The sequence below is a fragment of the Haliaeetus albicilla genome, chromosome 12 (assembly GCF_947461875.1).
Source record: "Haliaeetus albicilla chromosome 12, bHalAlb1.1, whole genome shotgun sequence".
In the NCBI taxonomy this organism is placed as follows: domain Eukaryota; kingdom Metazoa; phylum Chordata; class Aves; order Accipitriformes; family Accipitridae; genus Haliaeetus; species Haliaeetus albicilla.
Window position 1 is genome coordinate 11,005,299 of NC_091494.1, and position 14,657 is coordinate 11,019,955.

At 37.2% G+C, this 14,657-nt stretch overlaps 1 protein-coding gene across 2 annotated transcripts in view; it reads left to right on the plus strand.

The window, feature by feature from the left end:
• Positions 1–14,657, plus strand: part of MTMR10 (myotubularin related protein 10) — a 42,379-nt gene that overhangs the window by 15,126 nt on the left and 12,596 nt on the right. For both annotated transcript variants that reach the window (XM_069798044.1, XM_069798045.1), the window contains 4 exons: positions 426–562; positions 1,703–1,775; positions 3,943–4,085; positions 13,395–13,485. In XM_069798044.1, coding sequence (XP_069654145.1) covers positions 426–562; positions 1,703–1,775; positions 3,943–4,085; positions 13,395–13,485 — 444 coding nt within the window. The remainder of the gene's footprint in view (positions 1–425; positions 563–1,702; positions 1,776–3,942; positions 4,086–13,394; positions 13,486–14,657) is intronic.

Sequence of the window (14,657 nt, forward strand, 5' to 3'; positions counted from 1 at the left end):
TTAACAATAGCCAGCTAATTGCAGTTTTTAAAATAAATACTAGCTGAAGTACATGAATTTATGCCTTTGTTTACAGGACAGTGTTGTCCAAACCAATGAATTTTTAATAATGAAGGATTGCAGATTTGATCTCTGGGTATAAGGAAAGTGGTCTGTGGTTTGTGGGTTTTTTTGTGTTTTGTTTTGTTTTGCTTTTTAGGTTTTTTCTTTTCACTACTGCACAATATTGTCTATTTTGGAACTGTAGTTTTCTTCCCCCCCCACCCCCGAGTGCTGTTTAGTTAATCTCCAGGCTTACCCAGAAGAGGTGTATAACTTGACACACATAAAGAGTTAAGGGTTTCTTGGTACTACAGACTTAGAATTGTTGTACCTACAAGTTTTATATAGGCTTTTCTTTTTCCTGTCCCCTTTTTCTGTTTTAGGTGAAATTGTGGTAAATGAAGTAAATTTTGTAAGAAAATGCATCGCAACAGATACAAGTCAATATGATCTGTGGGGCAAATTGGTTTGCACTAACTTCAAGATTTCCTTTATTACGGATGACCCAATGCCACTACAGGTTTGTTATTATCAATTGCTACATCATGACAACAAATGTGATAGGTAAAATGGATTTAATTAGAATACAGTGAATCTGTCTCATGTCTGATATAAATATGATGCCTTCTAAAACAAAGCAGGCTAAATGATGAGGTTCCACTGTTCTGTTCTGAATGTGTTGCTATTCCATCCCTTCATTGACAATATCAAAACAGAGCAAGTTTGGTATGGAAATACAGTGAACTCTATTTACCTCTTTTTATGGAAGCTTCATTGGGAAGTGGCTTTACAAAAGGCAAAGCAGGAATTATATAAAAACATGTTCTTCTTGAAGAAAGTAATTGCAAATGTTCCTTTGACTAGACAAGCAAACTAGATCAGCAAAGCCTTTACTGCATCCAAGTTTTATTTGCATTACTGACAGAGGACACAGTAACCATGAAATGAGTTTTCCTTGTAGATGGAGCAACAAGGAAAGGGGAGAAAGAAACCAAGCCTTTGTCAAACCAGAACACGTGACATCCAAAACCTTGGTCGGTTTTTGAACAGCACAGCATACAGTACTGTTTGGAAATCCAAGTTGTGAGCTGTATGTTATTTTAGTAGGGTTTTCACTTTCATTTTGGGCTTTTAAAAGAAACACTCCATTAACTAGGCATGTGTAAAGCTCTGAAAGTAGGTAGATGCTTATTCAGTAATGGTTAGTAAGTTTGACCAAAGCTACTTCAAAAAAATGAATTTTTGACATGAAGTAGTTGTCAAAACTTATTTCTGAAAGCTGAATTAATTTTTTTTCTTTCTATGGTTACAGTAATGTTTGGAGATTTTTTTTTTATATCATATATATATATAAAATTTTTTTTTTTTACACTTCAAATGGTACTGAATTTCTACCAGCAATTTTTGAGGCTAGTAAATTCAGTGTAGGCAGTGGAGTTATTCTGCGTACTCCACTGGGGTTTCTAAACTGTCTGGTGTGTATTCACCAGCACGAGAGCTGTTTCCACAACCTCTAATTGTCTGTGAATAGGCAAGGGTGGTACATGTCAGAAAAGTCTAGGCATGCCTGATTTTTGTCATAGTTTCTTCAAAGTTGTGCTGTATATCTGGTTGTGAACTGCAGAACTGCAATTAATGGCTATGAGTTCATGTGTTTCAGAAATTCCATTATAAAAATCTTCTCCTTGGTGAACATGATGTCCCACTAACATGCATTGAGCAGATTGTTACAGGTATGTCCAAAACAGTTAAGTGTGATGACAGGCTTTAAACTTACTCAGTTCAAAACTGTTAACTGCTTGTTAGGTTGTGCAGAATTGTTGATACTTAAGGTTTTATGTCATTAAGCTTCCCTGACTCGAAGAATTTGGTTTATTTAAAATTAGGATAAAAGCCTTAAAAGCTGAATAAAACTTGAGGTGCCATGCAGGAGACATATTTAGTTGGGTCTTTATGTTGGTTTTAAATTTAACTACAATACTGAATCAACAGGTGTTCTAGGATAGACACCTGTTATAGCAGTACAAAATTTTGTTAGCAGCTTTTTTTGTATCAAGTATCTGAATGTCTTTCATTTAAATACACTAGAATGCAAAAAGCATGTCACTCTACACAATTTAGACATCGCTGGGATATCCGACAACATAAATGCTCGAGTTTTCAATCTTGTCTAATTCTTAGCAAGTTAATAGCTAGTGGTCCTCAAAAATCTACAAATGACAATAGACATCTTAATCTGAAGAAATAACTTATAAAATACTTATCTTGAAGAACCAGGTTTTTATTTGGTAGATACTTTAGGCTAACCTGTTTGTTAAGAAGAATGTTTTTCATCTTTTAACTGAAGAATTTAATATGATAATTTTCAAATCTTGATTATGGCATGGGCTGTTAAATAATTGGTTTTCTGACTAGGTAATTTAAATCATTACTTTTAAGTTTTCAGTGCCCAAAGTTATCCAGTAATCCATTTCCACTCTGGAAGCTGGTTGTAATCACTGTGAAAAGATTAATGTATATCTGAGGAAGAATATTATGAAGAAATGTTTTTTTATAAATGAAGAGGTGCTATTGACCTATTATATGGTTTTGCACTGGCCCACATTTTTTGCCCCTTTTTGAAAATACCAGGTAGAAGTGACAAAACAGTAGCAGTATTGCAAATCTGTTAATGACAGCTCTGTATGGAGAGGTGTTTACAAATGGGGTGTTGCAGTCGTCTTATTTAACGTCACGTACAAATGCTCATACAATAAACTCCGCTGAATAGGGGGGAAAAGCCAGCCAGCCTTGAATAATTGTTCTATTAATTTTGTCCCCTCTCACACGAAACACGTTGTTCCTAAATGGGAGAGGACTACGGATAGATTTTATTTTGAAACTTGAGGGCTGACAGATTCTAGATTACTCTTTTGTGCATGTCTCCCCAAACTGTCAAATAGCACGAATGTTTGCAGTTTCATTAGAAGAATGGTACGAATTCTCTAGGAATTCTTTCTGTTTAGCTTTTCCATTGAGGTTTGAAGCTCTTTAGGGGGAGAGGGCAGTATTTCCTGCCACACACTTGAGGAGATTATTTTTTGTTCTCCTGTTACGCAGGAGAAACCAAAATATAGTGAAGCATAAGCTTTTACCAGCAGGAATTAAGGGAGGTTTTCACCCACACTGCAGAAGGGGTTGCTTGATGGTTGGTACATTGAAGGTGAACAGCTGGAGGTTTCCTAAAACACTTGTCTTGAGTTCTCTGGAAGTAATTAAGTTTAACCCAGAAGATACCTGCAACCAGGCAGCTATGTCAATTAATCACTCAACAGCTATGTGCCCCAGTTTTCCCAGTTACCACAAGTAAAGTCTCTGTGGCTTCTGTGATGCTTACTTTTTACAACTTAACTTTCTCTGTTTGAAAAGGAGTTCCATAGGCCAAGAGACACAGCCTGTCTATGCAGGTCTAGACCAGCTGGCAGTTTACTAACATTCTTGAGTTTTATGTAAGAAATAAGGAGTTAAGCTTAGCCTTAACTCCAGCACTTTTGTATATGTCCAAGTAAAAAAAAAAAAAAATTAGCATATATGCCAATTACTGTGCATCAGAAGGGCATTGAAGTGTACACAACTGTCTGGGAGCAAAAATTGCTCTTGGGAATACTGCATGTTAATTCCTTGTTTGTGAAGTTGTTGATGGACAAAAATAATCTGGGCATACAGGAGACAGTCATTCAGCCAGTTGTTTGAAAGGAGGTTGATTAACAAGAGGACCTATAGGTTTTCTACCTCAATGGAACTGTTGAAATACACTATTAAATGAAAAACTGCTGGTAGCAGCATCACTGTATCTATCTGAGCCAGTCTTGTGTTGTATATTACAAAACACAGTCTAATAACTTTGTCTTTTCTTTACAGTGAATGACACCAAGAGGAAGCAGAAGGTCCTTGGTCCCAACCAAAAACTTAAGTTTAATCCAACTGAATTAATAATTTATTGCAAAGACTTCCGTATTGTCAGATTTCGTTTTGATGAAGCGGGTCCTGAAAGTGCAAAAAAGGTATTATATCTTCTTATGAAATCTTGCCTTGTAGTCATTATATGTAGCAACAGCTGTGCTAGTAAGAACATTTTGTTTATGTTTTGAGAGAGAAGTAGGGGGGTAGAATTGCAAATTAATCACATTCTGTTGCAGGAGAATATCTAGATTTTGAGAGTCAAAATTATTAGATTAAAAATCTAATGTGTTGTATTAACTGTTCCTTTTCATATAAGATAAACCTGCATTTCTTGTCATATCTGTTGTACTTTTAAACATTACTGATTTATTAAACAAGTCTTTTTAAAGTCTGGAATTGGAATACTGCATTGCAGCTGTACAACAGATGTTTACATTTTTGTGGAAAATGTTTGAAACTGATACATTTTCTGAAAGTCATAGACTTAGGTTACCCATAGGTAAAGTGTACTATCTTATATATACACTTCTTTGCTTCACACAGCAAGTTCTCCAATGAGCTCTTGGAATGACCAGTTTGTCTAATCTACATAAAACTATGTGCTCTTTCTCAACATTTTCTTAGAAAAAACTTGCGTACCTCTTGACAAGAGGAATTACTTCATTCCTTCCCTGGTTTTAACACATGTTGTCATAAGTCTCAACAAAATCATACAATGTTATTTAACCTGGTAAGGTCTAGGTGAGTTTCTGCTAATCAGAGATGGTTAGTCTATGTAATGACATTAGCTCACTGGCTTCCTTGTTCTGAATCGGTGCCATAGGTTATTTGAGTTACAGCTCCTCTGACCTCCATGGCACCACTTTGTAGCCAGGCGTGGCACAGCAATCCTTTCGTAAGGAATTACCCAGTTTGCTCACAGAGCTTAAGAATTCCCCTTCTCAGTAGGATAAAGTTTGAGCTTAACCCTGTAAGTCCAGTAAGAACCATCTGCCCAGACATAAGTCTGTTTGCAGTTATATTGGGTAACTGGTGAACCAAGTTCATCACTTCTTCACCTTTTACCCTCTCATAGAGATCCCTGGGCAGAAGCCCAGTATTGAAGCAGTGTTCTTTCCTTGCTACTTTTCTAGAATCCTCCCTGCCTGCTGCCTTTGCTGTTTGTAACCTTTCACATTTGGCAATCTTTCAGCAGTCAATTCCCCTTTCACAGCTTCTCTGAAATCTCCCTGGAGCAGCCTGTCTACTGCAATATCTTTATAGCAACTGTTTCTAATTGGCTGTCACAGCTAAGGAGAGTGATTAGCCTGGAGGAGGGAGGAAGAGAGCATAAACTCAGCATCTCATTAACACTTTTTGTGCTGCATTTACTTATGCAAGAGCAAAAAGTGAAACCTTTTTATGAAGGCACTTACTTTATACATTTACAATTACACGGTCTAATGTGATTCCTTTTGAAAGGAAGAACAGCTAGTTCTAGAGGTCGGGAAGGATCTGAATATGTGTGGTTATAAAGATAGTACTGGTGTAACAGTTGCCATTTTCAAATATCAGAATGGGCTCACTAGAGGAGTGGATGAAAACTTGTACAAATGTTAGTATCAGCTGTGTGGCTACTATTGCAGTTTTGATGCATCAAGTAGGTTACTGCAGCTTCGTGTGGGTGTATCACAGAAGCACACTTTTACTGAAGGGAGATAATGTTCTGTTAGCCTAATGTTTCCATAATAACAGTATTCTGTTGGTTTTAGACATTTATTTAATGCTATGAGGTCCTTAGATCAGGTTTCTTCTATCAGGATTTTGCTTAAATTATTTTGAGGTGCTGGTGAACACAACTAGAATGGTCTTACACAGCATATTGTGTAGAGTTATTTTGTTCTTTCTGGCATTTAAATGGCATGCTAGCACCACACTCTTGAAAGATTTTATCTGGTTTCTGTTCCTGGCCTTCAAGTACTACATACTAGCAAGGTTGTCCTGATGCTTAAAAACAAAGGAAGGTGGTCAGGCTTCCTTATAGTTCTAGAGGGCCTCTTTAATATATATTTACATCCAGCTGTTTGTGCATGAAAACATTGGTAGCTGTCGTCTTGGGAAGAATTGTGGGTGCATAACTTTTGTAGAGAGGACCAAGACTTAAAGTATAACTGAGTTCTGATGAGAGGGAATTCCTGCTCTTCTCTTCAGCTGAGTGTGCTAGCATTGTCTTCTAACTGAGAGAATGTTGTAGTAGAGAACTGACCGTGGAGTCAGAGGTCCTGGATTGGAGGGGCCTGTGGAGATCACCTAGTCCACCTTTCTCGTCAGAGTTGCCAGGATTAAATCAGGTTAGCTGTGTATTTGTCCAGTTGTATCTTGAAAACCACCAAGGATGGAGAGCCTTCTCCCTCTGTGGGTAACCTGTTCCAGGGCTGCATGTTTTTCCTGATGTCCAGCTTGAATGTCCCAAGATAAGTTTCTGGCTGCTGCCCATTATGTCATCTGGCAAGACTGAGTCTGTAACTACCTTCCTGGTAGTGGTTTCCTGCAGTCTCGTTATTGCACAGCTAAATGAGCCCAGTTCCTTCAGAAGGTGTATTTCAGGACCATAGTCGTCTTGGTAGCCCACTGGACCCTATCCAGCTTCTTCTGTTTCCTTTTGACCTGGGGGCCTTAATGTCCAGTCTTCTCTGTGAGAAATATTAAAATAATTGTCAGCTGTATTTTTTCCTCAAAAATTTGCTTATGCTCATTTTGGAGCTAGATATGAAGACCTCCTGCGTAAAAAATGAACTGCATAAATTGTGCTTGCGTGTTTTATGAAGGTTTTCTACGGTGCCTAGTGTTGAGAAACTGCAGAATGCAGAATTTCTGTTGGAATCAGTGAATTGTGCAGACTATAATTAAAATCATGTCCTGAAGTATTTATGACTGAAGTTTTTTAAAATAAGTGGGTTTTTTTCACTTGTTTTTAAAATAAGCAGAAGGGAAGGGAAGGTGATGTTACAGTTAGCATTACAATCTCTGTTCTGTAAAGCAAAAGACCTGCATGTTAGTGCTTTATAAATCATAAATAGCTTCCTTTAGCAAACTTTACATAAATACAGTCAGCTGTACAAATCAGAGCAGGGAGATTTCTAACTAAATGTCATCCTGGTAATACAGAGGAGTATCATCCTACGAATAAAGCACTGGAAGGTCAAAATGAAATGCCTACCTACTAAAATATACACTTCAAACTATGGGAGTATAAATGTGTCTAACTTGTTGCCAGATACTAGCAAATGTTCTGTTTAGAGCAATAGTTAAAGAAATAAAAACAATATACTTGATAATTACTATTTAAAAATGAGTTTTAAGTATATGGAATAGTTACAAGGAGAACAGATACTAACTTTATACAGTTAAGTAATTTGTTTCATGCGTAGTTCCTTGAATGTAATGGAAATACTCAACAGCATTCGGTTATATAAATTGGTGTTGGCGAAGAGAATGTAATCTGTTCCTAAGGAAGTGTCTATATTTGCTGAACAGGGCATAAGGGAGAATAACCCTTACTAATTAAGCTGCCTTACTAGAATAGAGAGTATTCTGAGTTTCTTTTTGGTACTAGGTGTGAAAAGAAGGATCCAAGTTTGAAAGCAGTCAGGGTTCAGGTGCGGACAATCAGACTGACTTCATTACATACAGACATGATGCATGGGTAATATTGGTAGAACTTTCAGAGGTGTTTTTCTCTACCTTTAAGCAGAAACAAATTGGAAGAACACATTTAATTTCAAGGTGAATTAGTTTATTTTGGGGTAAATTATTATGAAGAAGCTTAAAAATCAGTTCTATTAGAAAAATACCTTCAACATTAGTTGCAGCCAATACATGCTAACAAAATACTGTCTGAACATTCATCAGTCAAGTAACTATTTTCCTCCTCATTTTTATTAATGGATATTTGGAGACAAAAGGAATAACAGAGGGGAATGGAAACTTGCAGTCATCACTATTTAGCAGTTTAATTCTGCTTTGTCTCAAAAATAAAGCTATAGAGTCCTCAAAGGAAGGAAAGCCAGATGGGTGTGGGAGGAAGTGGAGGATGGGGAAGCAAGGGTAAGCAAGTTGGGGAAGTCTTAAGTTAGTGTGAAAGAAGAAGCATTCCTTAAAGGAAAAGGAATGATTTTGTTCCAAAAATCAGAACAAACAGTCAAACTGAAAACTCCTGCTAATTTCTAGCCACTACAAGTACTTGACATTAGACTAAGAAATTAAAATGTATGAAAAGGTGAGGCTTTAGATCTTACAACTGTTAGATGATAGCGTGTTGCCTCACTACGCATATGAATCTTGGCAGTGCACCAGAATGGCGCACACCCTCTAATCTCCTGTTTCTTAAATATATCTCAGTTTTCTCTATCTCTTTTTCTTCTGGAACTCCCTCAGTTCTTTTCCTTCAGGAAGCTTTTTTAAATGAGTATGAGAGCAGTTTCAGAAACACATGCTTAATCAAAACAGAAAGAAAATTATTTATCTCAAATCTTGTTTCCTCTGGAATCAAAACTAGCCTTCTCACACGTCACAACACTTGGGATGGAGTGGAACAATTTTTTTCCTAAATGTTATGAAGAATAATATGAAACTGAGAGTTTTGGACAAATTATGCTGACCCTTTGTAATGTCTTCCCCCCACCCCCCAACTTCTGTATTACTTTGTTCTAATTGTTTATACAGATCACTAAATTGGTAATACCTCAAGACACTGGGAATGCATGAGAAGATATTATCTTTATGGTCTTTGGAGTGGGATTGGAGGGGGTGAAGAAAATTTTTTTTAGAAGTAAACTTATCTAAAGGAATTTTAAAAAATAGCAATGTATTTTAATATTTTTCTTAAGACTTAGGAAACCTGTACTTAGAATTCAGACACATTCTTGTACAAACAAGGATTCTGATATGTAAAATGTTACTTCAGCTTCTGAAATCCTTGTACTGTTTCCTCTTGTGTAGATTACTTGTACTCAAACCAAATTAAGTATTATGTATAGCTGGTATTGGAATTCTTATGGAAAGAAAAAAAAAAAAAAACCACCAGCGGTTCTCAGTTGGACAATTCGTAGCTTAGCAGCTAGGAGAACATGCAGAATAGTTAGAGCTGAAAGTCTTGTTACCTGGAAGCTTATTTTCCCTAGAAGACTTCCTGCCTAGGATGATTAACAAATTCTGTCTGAGGGACTTGATCTGGTCCTGGTTGCATGACTTTCAACTACAGGTGTCTACTCAGAATAGGAATTGCAGCAGCAAGGGAAAATAGTATCCTTGCAGTGAGTTCATAAGACAGCCTGGCTTTAGGGGGAAGGAGGTGAAATGCAGGGCTATGCTAACTTAGCACATATTAAATACGACTGTTCAAAACTCTTTTTTCCCAAGAGCGTTAGCAATATTTTGAAGCTCTTTGGTAAAATTCCTGTTGAAGAAGTGGAGGGCTTGCCCTGAAAGTATCATTTATTTTTCTCAGGGGTTGGACAGGGGACACTGACATAGGGAAATGGCCTTTGTACTATGAAATAATTACAGCCATTGTGTTCACTGCTTTTAATAAATGAACTTTCCAACAAGCAGTCCATTCTCTTGTTATTTGACTGAGCCCAAATATCTTCAGCTTTACACAATTGTAAATTGGCAAGAATACCAAACATTTTTCAGTTTGATATGAGAACATTTCCTGTAAAACATGTTTGTCTTCCAATTTAAGAGCTTTCTACTTATGGTGATAATCTGCTGAGATCTGTGGAATGTGCTTGTCTTTTGAAACTTTCAGACAATAAAACTACTATATAGATTTAATGAGGAGTAAACTGAAAATCAGTACCTCTCTAATACTTGTTTAGTCTATATATGAGTGGAATTTGTCTACAATGTAAAAATTAAGACAGTAGCAGGATAAATATATATGCATTTTTTAATAACAGAAATAGAGGTACTGAACCTGTATTGTAATCTACAGGTGGACTGTTTTACCTGTGCAGTACCTGGTATTGCAAGTTAGGTCTATACTGTGGAACACCTGGGAGCATTTTTCAGCTGCTGGGTTCAAAAGCACAGCTACGTTCTCATATTTTTGGGGGAACCAGATGCTTACCATCTCCCCCGGCACAATTTTACCCCTCTTAACACAGCACAGACATTCTTTCTCAAATGTGGCAAGTAAATGACAGAGATTTCAGCTGCTGCTTTTAAAAATAGGTTTTACTGTATTTTTATTGTGTTACTTGGCAGCACAACGGAATTTTTTAATGTCTTGCAGTTCATCCTGAAGCCTTGAGAGTAGATCAGCTTAGTAAAAGGCTTTCATCCTTCACTCCCATAAATGAAGATGAGGAGTCGCTCTGTTAATATCAGTTACTGTAGTGAAAAATTACATAGAAAAACAGAAGTAAAAATGTGTATGTACACAGATTTCCATTTTGTTTCATTGTGAATGATAGGCAAAAGTAGTCTGTTAGAAGAGGCCAAGTATTATGGATTAGCTGGCTTCTTCAGCTTTGACTTGCACACTGAAATCACAAAATTTAATAAAATGTGCATGGCTTCCAGCTACTTCATGGTAGTTATTAAAAGCTTTACCAAATCCTGGAAATGAGCTTATAAATGTTCATTTGAAAAGTTATGGTAGACTATTTCCCGGTGCCACTTTTACTGTTTGGGTTTTGGGGGGATCCTTCCCCCCCACCCTGAATGTCCTGTCCTCTGTTTTCTTTTGCAGTTTCATTGTAGAACTGAAAGTGTGGGGAGAAAAGTTAAAGGAACTGTTCTTCTAAGACTCAGTAGGAATTTTTTTGTTGGGGAGTGTTTGTGAAAAAAACATTTTCAACTCAAGTCGGTCTACAGTCATTACTGGTTTTATAAATAGTGAGGAATGTCCCCATCAAAAGCCAAAGTAAATAAAAATATGGTGAAGGTTCCATAATGCCACATATGTTGCATACAAGCTAGTAAAAGCACAATAACTTTCTCCGTGCAGAAGCCGGCATAAGTGAGCTCTCAAGTTTTTTTTCCTGTGGCACAATGCTGCCAGTAGTAGTATTCCTTTGCTTGTGTGTCATGCAAATCTTTCTTTTATGTCTATGACAATAAGAAAACTTTCCTTCACTAACAGAAAGCAATTTCTTGGATGCACAGAATGTTTTTCAAAAATAATATCCAAAACTGCTAAACAGTGAATAAATTGTGTCAACATGTTGCTAAATATAAAATGTCAGTGGAGAGTTGAAGGGAAGGAGGAAAATTGAAAGGAAAAATTTTAGGTGGTAATAATGTGAACTTATACTATGTCCTTGTCCCTAATTAAAAACTTTGTCACATGGAATTTCTGTATCTGAAAATATAGAATAGAGTTTAGTGTTTTATAGCCTCCTTTTCATTAAATATTTTCTTTAGAGGTAAGGCGGGTACATTTTAGTAAAATGGAGAAGCAAATACTGATGGAAGAAGGCAAAGCTAGAGACTCTAAATCAAGTCCTGGAATTTGGAGAGTAACAGTGCCAATCTCTACTTGAAAGTTGGTTTTTTTTTTTTTTTTTTCTTCCTGAATTTGATTCTAGATATTACTGGTTTTGTCAAATTTTTTTATGTTTATTAGCGAATAGCTACGTTTAAAGTGACAAAGGCTAGCAAAGCTTGACTGTATTTGAAGTCTAGTATCTAATCTTAAACCATGTGCTGCACTCTCAATTTTAATCTTAAGGTTTTACCAAAATGAACAGTTTGTACAGGTAGAAAACCAGTTGCTTATGTGATGCTGGTCCCGACACTGTTGCAAAGAACGTGAAGACTTAGGCAAGACTCTTTCTTGTGCCCCAAGTTAATCTCTGCTGTTCTGAGGATGCATCTCTCTTATTTTAAATCTCTGCTGAATTTCCCTTCCCAGGGCAGGGCTTGCTGTGACTCAGCCTGGTTAAACCTGATTAACGCATCAGAATGTCAGAGACAGTGTTGGAGCTTGCTATAAACCTGCAGGCATCTAGAAGTTATGGGTGGGTTTCTTTTGTGAATGAAATCCAGTCATCTGGGACAGAACCTATAAGGGCTAGACCAAAATTTAATGAAGCTGACATCTTGCTACCCTCAGAGAGTTTGGCTGATGTTTCAGTTCTCAAGATGAGCTGGGGACTGAGAAAGGGGTGATTACTGGCATATTTAACTGTAGATCCCCCACACTTGGCAAAAGGACCTACTCTAAAGACTCACTTTTTATTGAAATTGGAGATTAATGGAGAATCTTTGGCCTGCCATTCAGCTGACAAACAAAGCAAGTGACTAACATGAAGAAAGCATCTCCCACCGTGAATTACTTATTTCCAAATAACTTGGGTGAAAAGCTGTTCTTTACTACCAAACAATTTGCATTTGGTTTATATTCATCAATGCCGTTCAGAATTTTGGAATACAACTTAATGAGGTGCAGGATTGACATAGGTCCTGGAAGTCTTCAAAGGGTAACCAATCTCTTGTTTTCCGTTCCAAGAGCAGAAATTTTTGAAGGTTGAGTTTTGGGTAGCACAGACTGGTCAGCCTGCTGCCTATATGGGGTGAATTAGTGGAAAAGATAATAAAAATTTAATCAGATACAAACTTTTGGTTAGATGTGATACTTTAGGGAAGAACCAAGAGGGCTTTTGTAAAGGGAAGTCGCACTTCAAAAACCTTTTGACCCAACTGACAGCTTTGTAGAAGAAACATCTGTCAAATGCTGTTGAATACTGATACCAGATTTTAGTTCAGGAAGTGCCTGAACTGTGAACTGTTGAAATACATCGTGGTAAAATTTCATTTTATGCTTTCTCTATTTTTACCCTCTTCCCTAAGCATTGATTGCTGTTTACTGTCAGGGACAGAGTCCTAGGTTGGACCTTTTGGAGTGACTCAGTATGGCCATTCTTATGTTTTTCTGCTATGTTGATAAGTACTCTTTATTTAAAAAAAAAAAAAAATTATCAAAAGACCAATTGCAAATGAGATTCTACTGTATTGTGTTTACTACCTGTGTGTTGTGCTCTTTTTCTGTTCTCCTTACTTCTATATGCAGGTGGGCAGGCACAGCATAGTATGTCCAAGTCCTTGCTTGTCTCTGTTGATACAGAGAATCATGTTTAGGGATGCCTGTTGCAGTCTGACCTTTCTTGCAAAAACTTATTCCACTCTTATCAGGTAATCACTCTTGATAGATAGTCATGAACTCACCTACTACGATTACAGTAATGGTCTCTCAGCAAATATGAGTATGTTTAACTATATAATTCACTTCTCTCGAATAAAATATGGAAATAAAACATCAGATGACTGATTTTTTACTTTTGCTGTGCATATTTCATGCTGTCATAATTAAGGGCAATAAATTTTATGTCTATAAATAACAGTAATAAATGTTTCTTTCCTAGGTGTGCCTTGCAATAGCTCATTATTCTCAGCCAACAGATCTTCAGCTTCTCTTTGCATTTGAGTATGTTGGGGAAATATATCATAATCCAGGTAAGTACGAAAATATTTTGATTTTTTTTTTTTCCTATTTCTTAGTATGTAATTTTAGTAAGACTTCTGTCCAGAAGCAGTGGCAAAAAGCGTTTGAGGCTTTCTCCAGGGGTAGTACAATTGGCTTGTCCTGCACCCAACCTCTTACTTTCAGTTGTAAGTCGTTCATTGTGATAGATATTAACAACCAAAATCGAGAGATATGTCTTCCCTGTCTGAAACAAAACAAGCCTACCTATGTCAGCACTTAACGTCAGCATGAATACTCATATTTCTCAATTCACGCTTCGATCCTCCTGTTGTATGTCTATATCGGTACTCTAGGTACCTAGCTAATCTCCCATCAGGCAGGCTTGTTCACCTGCCCTTCTTTTGGGAATAAGTTTCTCTTCTGGTGGTATTGCAGGAGGATTTGTGCAACTTGGGACTCCATACCTTCTTTCCTAGAGGCTTACTAGGCAGTTCTTACCACTCAAAACCTCCACCACCCCTGCTGAGTTGGAGCACACCCTCTCTGCTCAAGGCCAATCTCCAACTGAACCTTGTCAGTTAGGTAAGCCTGAAAAAGATGCCTTTGGAACTTGATTTCTAGTGTAATGCTGTGCGGTCACTGCTTAGTGTTCCCCAGCCAATACACAGCTGAAACCCATCAGTTCTAGTGTAACAAGCCTCCAAATAGAGAAAGTGCCATTGATGTAGTTCTGTGGTGCTGAAATACTTACTCAGCAGCTGGCATTAGAAACCACAGATCTGCCTGTTACAAAATTTGGATGTTGTGGAATTATGAGCTCAGGCCTTCAAATTTGCACAAAAATGCATGGTTTTTATGCAGGTGCCTACACGACTGCCCTGCGCGTGCACAGGAGTAAGTGTGCTTGTGATTACGTTACACACATAATCACACATACAATTTCTTACCTGATGATAAAACTTGGGCAGTTATTCAGGTCCATGTACTTAGCATTATAAAGTACTAGGGAGGAAGCTAATTTGCAGATAAAATTACAATAAAATGTTAAAGTGGAGTGTGAACAAAATGTTAGTCTGTCATAAAGTTGCCTTTACTCTGTCCTTAAAATACCATTTGCTGTATGGAAAAATACCTAGTGGAAGAATTATATAAGGTGGGTAAAAAATGTTGTTCCTCTGGAGCAGCAGATCAGAATGGCAAA